General features: G+C 42.3%; 1 protein-coding gene across 2 annotated transcripts in view; it reads right to left on the bottom strand.

Moving 5' to 3' along the window:
- exd3 (exonuclease 3'-5' domain containing 3) overlaps nucleotides 1–9,486 on the bottom strand; it is a 67,878-nt gene that overhangs the window by 52,638 nt on the left and 5,754 nt on the right. For both annotated transcript variants that reach the window (XM_064977421.1, XM_064977422.1), the window contains exons 3-13: nucleotides 8,192–8,256; nucleotides 7,536–7,697; nucleotides 6,984–7,169; nucleotides 6,723–6,776; nucleotides 6,500–6,639; nucleotides 6,286–6,392; nucleotides 6,113–6,186; nucleotides 5,915–5,953; nucleotides 5,593–5,759; nucleotides 5,323–5,470; nucleotides 4,851–5,052 (exon numbers count right to left, since the gene is read on the bottom strand). In XM_064977421.1, coding sequence (XP_064833493.1) covers nucleotides 4,851–5,052; nucleotides 5,323–5,470; nucleotides 5,593–5,759; nucleotides 5,915–5,953; nucleotides 6,113–6,186; nucleotides 6,286–6,392; nucleotides 6,500–6,639; nucleotides 6,723–6,776; nucleotides 6,984–7,169; nucleotides 7,536–7,697; nucleotides 8,192–8,256 — 1,344 coding nt within the window. The remainder of the gene's footprint in view (nucleotides 1–4,850; nucleotides 5,053–5,322; nucleotides 5,471–5,592; nucleotides 5,760–5,914; nucleotides 5,954–6,112; nucleotides 6,187–6,285; nucleotides 6,393–6,499; nucleotides 6,640–6,722; nucleotides 6,777–6,983; nucleotides 7,170–7,535; nucleotides 7,698–8,191; nucleotides 8,257–9,486) is intronic.

Here is a 9,486-nt window from a genome sequence, read left to right as displayed (position 1 = left end):
CGTACGCCAGGGGGGTCTGATTAGGGGTCTGATTATGTCATACACAGCCACTAAGAGGCCACTACACAGCCACTAATGGTGAGGCCCCAGGACCAGACGGGTTTTGTAGTGAGTTCTATAAAGAGTTCCATGGCCTGATCCTTGAGCCATTGCGTGATATGTTTAACCACTCATTTTCAAATGACCAGCTCCTTCAAACGCTGAGAGAAGCCAACATATCACTTATTCTCAAAAAAGGGAAAATGTCCAGAGTCTTGTTCCTCATACAGACCAATTTCCCTTCTGAATGTGGAAAATTGCTTTCTAAAATTTTAGCCACAAGATTAGAGGACTCACTGCCACTAATTGTGAAAGGAGACCAAACTGGCTTCATTAAGGGCCGTAAGTCATGTAACAATGTCAGGCGGCTTCTTAATGTAATCCAAGCCTACCAAAAAAGTGCTATGGATGGTCTTGTGCTCTCCCTAGATGCTGAGAAAGCATTTGATCGTGTGGAGTGGTCTTACCTATTCTTTGCTCTAAATAAATTTGGTCTAGGGGACAACTTTATAAAATGGGTGAAAGTTTTATATGGTGATCCTCAGGCTGCTGTCCTTACTAATGGGCTACGGTCAAATAGCTTCTCTATATACAGAGGTACCAGACAGGGCTGTCCTTTGTCCCCTCTCCTCTTTGCACTCGTTATGGAACCACTGGCCGAGGCCAACAGGGTAACGCCTGCTATACAGGGGCTGCTCATTGGTGATGTTCACCATAAAATAAGCTTGTATGCTGATGATGTCCTGATATTCATCTCTAGTTCCGAGACTTCAATTACATCTCTTATTAATATTATTGGATTATTCAGCGAATTCTCAGGCTACAAGATTAACTTAACTAAATCAGAGGCTATGCCACTTGGTAACCTTCACTCTGTACCTAATACCTCTCCCCCCTTCCCTTTTAAATAGTCTCCCTCAGGTTTTATGTATCTGGGTATATTTGTAATTCCTAAATTCCAGCAAATGTACAAACACAATTTTGTTCCCTTGTTTGATACAATAAGACAGGATCTGGAGTGCTGGAACTCTCTCCCGATGTCTTGGTTGGGTAGAATATCCCTCTTGAAAGTGAACATTTTACCTAGACTACTCTACCCAATCCAAATGATCCCAGTATTACTCTCCAATAAGGTAATAAAGGATGTAAATGGATGGCTAAGCTCCTTTATATGGAGTAAACGCAAGCCAAGACTTAAGATGGCAATATTGCAGCTGCCAAGTTCTATGGGCGGCTTGGATCTGCCCAATATCAGGTTCTATCAGTGGTGTGCCCACCTTTGTTATATTTCTGACTGGATCACAAACGATGACTCCTCTATTTGGTTAGACATTGAGACTTCTCTTTCAAAATACCCCTTACAGGATCTTTTATTTTTCAGAAGTTTCAAGTCTGTAGAAGATCACTGCAATAATCCCATTACATTTAAAACACTCAAAGTATGAAGGTCAGTTCAACGCTTCCTGGGAAGGTCCAAACTAACTTCTGCTCTTACCCCAATTCTTAACAACCCAGATTTTGGTCCAGGATTGCTGGCTTTCACTTTTGGCTTAATAAGGGCATACGCAGACTAAATTACTTATTTGCTGATAAGATTTTATTGTCATTTGAGCAGATGGTCGAGAAATATCGACTCCCAAAGCAGGACTTTTTCCGCTTCCTACAAGACATATTCTGAAGAGCACCACCTTATTTGGTAACCCTGATATGTCTGTCATTGAAAGAACGTTTTTTTTTCCCACAAAGGAAAATGTCTAAGTCTGTTTTATGATGCTATAAGGTCCTTTTCTGCTGTCAACACAGAAGTTGAAACAAGTGTGGAAGAAAGACTTGTCTGTTACTTTTGACGAAGAGAGGTGGGAGGACATTTGGAGATATGCAAAAACAATATCTATCTGTAATCGTACTAGAGCAATCCAATTAAGAATAATACACAGATTGCATATCTCCCCAAATCACAGACATGCTTTTAGCCCCTCTTCCTCTTCTCCCCAGTGTCTTAAATGTAAAACTGATACAGGCACCCTAACACATTGTTTATGGTCATGTACCAAAATACAAAGATAATGGTCTGGTGTTCTGCAAGAAATTGAAAAGATCCTAGGGGTTGATCTAGAGCTGGACCCAGTTTCTTTACTGTTGGGTCTCCCTAGTAGGCATGTTACTTCTGTGGGTAAGAGGAGGCTTTACAACATCCTTACCTTCGCAGCGAGGAAAAACATCCTTTTACAGTGGATTAGTGATAGGGTCCCTTCTATTAAAGATAGTATCTTATGCCTATTTGAATGGGTGCCTCTGGAATATCGGACATGTACATTGCATTCTAAAACAGATCAGTTCTACAAAGTATGGGAACCTTATCTAAATTACCTAGAACCTGAGGTATAAGCTATTATGCTGCAAGGATTCTCTTATAATGGTGGTGATCTATGTATTTCATAATTACACTGTACGTTCTGTGTGTGGAACCTAACTTCTTGGTTTAAACTGAGCTTTTTTCTCTTTGTAAATTTGTTTAAAATGTATGTATTGAGACACGCAATGATGGGGATGGGGTGAGAGAAGCGCCGAGCGGGAAGAGGAAAATGGTGTACGTATGTATGGGTGTGTATGTATGGGTGTGTGTGTGTGTGTGTGTGTGTGTATGTGTGTGTATGTATATGTATATATACATATACATACATATATATATATATATATGTATATATACATATATATACATATATATGAATATACATACATATATATATATATATACATATATATACATATACATACATATATACATATACATACATATATATATATATATACATATATACATATATATATATATATACATATACATACATATATATATATATATACATATACATACATATATATATATATATACATATACATACATATATATATATATATACATATACATACATATATATATATATACATATACATACATATATATATACATATACATACATATATATATACATATACATACATATATATATATATATATACATATACATATATATATACATATACATATAAACAGCACTCACACATATATATATATATATATATAAACAGCACTACATACCTGCATATATATATATATATATATATATATATATGCAGGTATGTGTAAGTGAGTGCTATATATGCAGGTATGTGAGTACTGTTTTTTTTGCTTTGTCTCTGTTGTATCTCTTAATATGGGTGACAATTATGAAAAATACTGTTACAAAGACACTAACAGCTTACAGACGGTAGGCAATTAAGGTCACAGTTATGAAAACTTAGGACACTAAAGAGGCCTTTCTACTGACTCTGAAAAACACCAAAAGAAAGATGCCCAGGGTTCCTGCTCATCTGTGTGAACGTGCCTTAGGCATGCTGCAAGGAGGCATGAGGACTGCAGATGTGGCCAGGGCAATAAATTGCAATGTCCGTACTGTGAGATGCCTAAGACAGCACTACAGGGAGACAGGACAGACAGCTGATCGTCCTCGCAGTGGCAGACCACGTGTAACAACACCTGCACAAAATCAGTACATCTGAACATCACACCTTAGGGACAGGTACAGGATGGCAACAACAACTGCCCGAGTTATACCAGGAACGCACAAACCCTCCATCAGTGCTCAGACTGTCCACAAAAGGCTGAGAGAGGCTGGACTGAGGGCCTGAAGGCCTGTTGTAAGGCAGGTTCTCACCAGACATCACCGGCAACAACGTTGCCTATGGTCTCAAACCCACCGTCGCTGGACCAGACAGGACTGTCAAAAAGTGCCCTTCACTGACGAGTCGCGGTTTTGTCTCACCAGGGGCGATGTTCGGATTCGTGTTTATTGTCAAAGAAATGAGCGTTACGCCGAGGCCTGTACTCTGGAGCAGGATCGATTTGGAGGTAGAGGGTCTAGGCCGGTGTGTCACAGCATCATCGGACTGAGTTTGTTGTCATTGCAGGCAAACTCAACTCTGTGCGTTACAGGGAAGACATCCTCCCCCCTCATGTGGTACCCTTCCTGCAGGCTCATCCTGACATGACCCTCCAGCATGACAATGCCACCAGCCATACTGTTCATTCTGAGTGTGATTTCCTACAAGACAGGAATATTAGTGTTCTGCCATGGCCAGCGAAGAGCCCGGACCTCAAACCCATTGTGCATGTCTGGGACCTGTTGGATCGGAGGGTGAGGACTAGGGCCATTCCCCCCAGAAATGTCAGGGAACTTGCAGGTGCCTTGGTGGAAGAGTGGGGTAACATCTCACAGCAAGAACTGCCAAATCTGTTGCAGTCCATAATGAGGAGATGCACTGCAGTACTTAATGCAGCTGGTGGCCACACCAGATACTGACTGTTACTTTTGATTTTAACCCCCCCTTTGTTCAGGGACACATTATTCCATTTCTGTTCGTCACATGTTTGTGGAACTTCTTCAGTTTATGTCTCAGTTGTTGAATCTTGTTATGTTCATACAAATATTTACACATGTTAAGTTTGCTGAAAATAAACGCATTTGGCAGTTTTTGCTGAGTTTATTTTGATTTGTCTAACACTTTTTTGGTTACTACATGATTCCAGGTGTTATTTCATAGTTCTGATGTCTTCGCTATTATTCTACAATATAGAAAATAGTAAAAATAAAGAAAACTCTTGAATGAGTAGGTGCGTCCAAAACTTTTGATTGGTACTGTAGGTCTGCCCGACACATGGACAGACAACCGAAGGTATATCAAGACCCATTCCACAAAATGTTTTGAAGACAAAAATAAATCCAATATAGACCAATCCCTTCACTCACCCAGCTTGAGGACCGTGGTAGCAGAGAAGAGGCTCCTGATGAAGGTGACAGTGATGTTATGTTGAGAGAATCCATGGGCACACAGGTCCAACAGGAACACCTGGCCTGGCACTGCTAGCTGGATCAAAGCTACCCTCTGCTGGGGAGACACTGCACCGAACCCTGCCCTCCACTCCATATCCACCCCTACTATACAACCAGGCTGGAGAACAGGGGAGAGGAGGGAAGATATTTTGGGGTTGTGAATAAGGTCTACACCTGTTGTATTCCGTGCATGTGACTAATAAAATTTGATTTGATAAATGCTATTATCTTACAGTTTACATTTTTCATAGGTGCTTACATGGGATTTAGTCTGCAAGTTTTCTACAATAGATCCTTTATAAACTAAAATGACGTGCTGTCGGACACACACACACACACAAGCCAGTGAGGAGTCATCTGTGGAACCACCTCTCTGATTGATTGATACCTGTAGCACTGTGTCTCTGCAGCGCTGTAGCCCCTCCACGGTCTCCAGGAAGTGGACATGGTCCCTGGTGATTGGCAGCTGGTAGAACCTATCACGGTGTGCCTGGGACGGGTCCCACGACTCAGCATTGCAGCCTTTAGATACCTCCCTGAAGAAGAGGCAGAGGATTGAATGAATGAATATATGAGAAATATGTGGACAGCGGACAACAGACGTAGATTGACTGATAGATTCCATTTATTTTCCTTCATTCTCTCTACAGCTCTGTACCTCAGCGAGGGTGGTAGGCTCTCCTGTGTGTCCCACACCCCAAACGGCAGACGATCTTTGGGGAGACCGTAGTGTAGTGACCACTGGGCAGCGTTGACCATCCCACCATACTTAACCATCAACTCAACCAACTGGATTTGCAGCTCTGGGTCGTCTGCCACTGTCGACTGACCATACTCGTCAATGTAGTGAACACTGAACACACACACCATCAATCAACCAACCAATGACCGAGATACTGAGATTATATCATGCATGGGCCCTGTTGCGTTTTTAAAAGACTAAACTAAGCAAAAAGAGAAGCTGATTTCACACGTCGTACCTGTACATGGTCCCTCCAGTTCTCCTCTGACATGCCTTTCTGAAAGTCAGAGACGGTGAGAAGTGAGGACATGTGAATGGGGTGGGAAGCAGAGGCCTCACAGAACATAAGGTAACATACTTTAATTGACCTGATTGCAAGTAACTCTGCATAAGAACGCCTGCTAAAGGACTGAAATGTATCAGGTTTGCTGCTTACCTCTACAAACCTTTTATACATGAGGAATCGCATGGAGTCTGATTTACGCTTGTACACAGAGTTGGGACACAGGCCTGCAAAGTGAAACCATTGAAACCAATGAAAATGTAGAGCAGGCACACTGATGATCGGTGATACACATGGGCACTATCAGAACGAACACACACACACACCTGGGTCAATGTTGAATTTCTCCATCAGTCGAAACACTTGTTTGCTGAGCATTTTGGGCTGGATTTGATCCGTTTGATGTTTGGAGAGGGACAAGCGGGGAAACTGCCTGCAGTGAAGCACAAGGAAACATAAACCACCCACTAATGCCACACACGCACAGAAAGAGTTGCGTGCACACACACACACACACACACACACACACACACAAAATACCTGCGTAGTTGTGCTATGCTGAAGTCAGGATGGCACCACGAGTCCAGCAGTGTGACCATACGTTCCTCCAGCCTGGGATGGCCCCTTACAAACGACTCGGCCATAGGAAGCTTGTCCTGTAGAATCAGAGGGACACATATCTGCAACACACACGGGGGGGGGGGGGTCATGGTTTAGTACCAACACACAACTTTGCTTTTAATAACAGGTTCTGATCGCTCACCTCCTCCATATCCACTTCATTCTGAAGCTCCAGTTTCATGCTTAACAACGCAGCCTGAAAAACAATGAAAACATTTATTTAAATTGTGAAAATCCCCAAACATTCATTTTGATCCCCCCCCCCCAAAAAAAGATGTACAGTTTTTATTCATTCACCTAATATAGCTTTGTCTGACTCCATCATGATTAACCCATTTGATTCCCATCCACCCCGTGACACCACAACAACCAGATGAAGAAGAATAGCAGAACCCCAACCCACCTCCCTGTAGCAGTTGACAGCCTGCAGTTTGATGATATGCAGCCTCAGGATGCTTCGGTCCAGATTCCCCAGCTGGTAGATGTCTATGAGAGGATCCATGAAGCTGGGCTGGGCGTCCGTGAGAAGGCTGAGAGCACGACGCTGCAATCCCAATTTAGAGACCTCTGGGACGGCCTGGAGGGTCACCTGGAGGAAGGTGAGATTTACAAATGACGCTTTGTGATTATTTTCTTTAGCTCAAAGTAGCGACATGTCTTAATTAATAAACCACAAGCATACAGTGCCTTTGGAAAGTATTCAGATCCCTTCCCCTTTTTGTTACGTTACAGCCTTATTCTAAAATGGATTCCATTGTTTGTTGTTTTCATCAATCAACACACAATACTCCATAATGACAAAACAGAAACAAGTTTTTTTAAATCATATTCAAGTGAAATAAAGTGCTGGCCATTTTATGTGAAATATTTTTGGTTCCTGGCACCCTTTATACTTGTTTACAATAGAGGATCTTCAGTGGAACTGAGCGTGCTGTTTTCCTTTACTGAGACGGACCTTGGGATGTGTGCGTCTCCAGCGCTCAAACTCCATGAGGATGCTGTGGCCCATGGTGGTGGCCTTCCCCTTCTGCCTGCCTGGACAGCCCTCCAGGACACACAGCAGGTCCTCTAGGGGTGTCTGGAAGTCTGAAAAGCCCTTGAAGGCTACAGCTCGCAGCTGAGAGGAAAGGGGAGGAGATGGATGGAATGGGGGGGTTATATACACACTCTCCATCTGTGTCAAATCAATCAGACTTTTATGCTAAAATCTCAAATTCACACATAAAGCAATCAGTTGCATAACACTTTGTTTGGCATGGCCTTAAAGTATTGAATCTTGTTTTAGATGTTGGTACTCGCAGTACTCTGTCACACACTTTCCCTTCCTCATTCAACATCTCTCACAATTTGCAGTTAGTCAATATCTACAAACAATGCATGTCTGTTTGAGAGATTGTAATCTTGAGGCTTGATCTTTTACACAATATTTTAGACGCACAGTCATTCACTCAACATTCTCATAGATATACCCAGTATAAACCTGGCATGCGACATGATGATGCACTACTCGCTCATTCCTTCCCTCAAGCTTTTTCCTCACACACACACACACACACACATACACTGTGAAGTTGACGACATTCACACTGTAAATGCAGCTTTCTGTCTCACCGGCTCTAGCTCTTTCCTGGTCCAGAAGTCAAAGAGTTGTTCTCTCAGTGCCGTGGGGTCAGCACCTGGAGGTCACACAGTTGATATGGGGTTACACACTGACCCCTACTGACCTCTCACCCCAACCTGTCATTGGCATAGGGGTTACCAGCCTAACCCTTCACCAAACCAGCTTAGTGTGTTTCTCACTCTCTTTCAGCTCCATTTTTCACTCACACTAGATATGCCTAACATAGAATTGATAGAATTTTAGCAACATGACATCTTATTAAAATCGGTTCATATACACCCCCCAGGAAGAAGATCATACTTTAAAAAAAAAAATTCTGACAAGCCAGCACTTATGGTCATTTTCACTAATTCTTAGAATGTTTGTGAATTACGTATAGTAAGGCATGTGAAAATTATATAACAATATAGAGTAGGAAAGCGGACGTACATTCGGACAATTAATAGACACTGCAGTAAATAAAACATCCGTCTCGTCCAGGACCGGAGTCGACGCAAACTGGTGCACCAAAGACCAATCAGAGCTACAGTAGACCTTTATACAAACAAGCCATTTTCCACACAAGCCTGCCATCATTCACTTTGAACTGGACTGTGTGTTTACAGGCAGTAGCAACAGCGAGACTTTAAAATCATTAAATCGTATTTGCCAAAAGCCACAAAATACACCTGAATGAAATTGCACTGAAACGATGTAGAATTGTAGCTTATTCATCCTTCTGCAGCTTGCCTGCCAATGCATGCTTATCCCAACCAAGCACCTAAGCTAACTGGCTAAAGTTAGCTAGCTTGCTCCTTTCAGACACAAATGAGAGAACACCTCACTTTGACCAGTTTACTCGCCCGAGCAGAGCTGGCTAGCTAGGCTGTTTACATGTTATCTAGAGGGTTCGTGACTAACTAGGACTTTTCTTTTGCCTATGTTTACCGACACCGGTCATATTCAGTGGGTGTTGTGCGATCGTAAATTCATCAGCTATTCTGCGCTCTGGCACACAGACGAGAGTGCTCTGAATTGGAGGAGAAAGCCAGAGTGAATTTGCGAATGTAGGAGATATGTTGTTCCAGTTCTTGCTAGATAACCAAATGACATCTCTAGTTGTGTGTAGCCACCAAAAACAATGATGAGGGGAGAAAGTCAGTCACTCACCCACTCCTCCAATGACATGACATTCTCCTAGCAGCTAGCTGGCTAACGTTAGGCTCCATAGTTTTAGCTTGCTACCTAAATAGATACACTAGCCCATTAGCTAGTTTGACTGTATCGACATTCCCAGCCTTAGTTG

Source organism: Oncorhynchus masou, chromosome 11 (assembly GCF_036934945.1).
Source record: "Oncorhynchus masou masou isolate Uvic2021 chromosome 11, UVic_Omas_1.1, whole genome shotgun sequence".
Taxonomy (NCBI): Eukaryota; Metazoa; Chordata; class Actinopteri; order Salmoniformes; family Salmonidae; genus Oncorhynchus; species Oncorhynchus masou.
The sequence above is the reverse complement of the archived record's forward strand: the minus strand, read 5'-3'. Positions and strand labels throughout refer to the sequence as shown.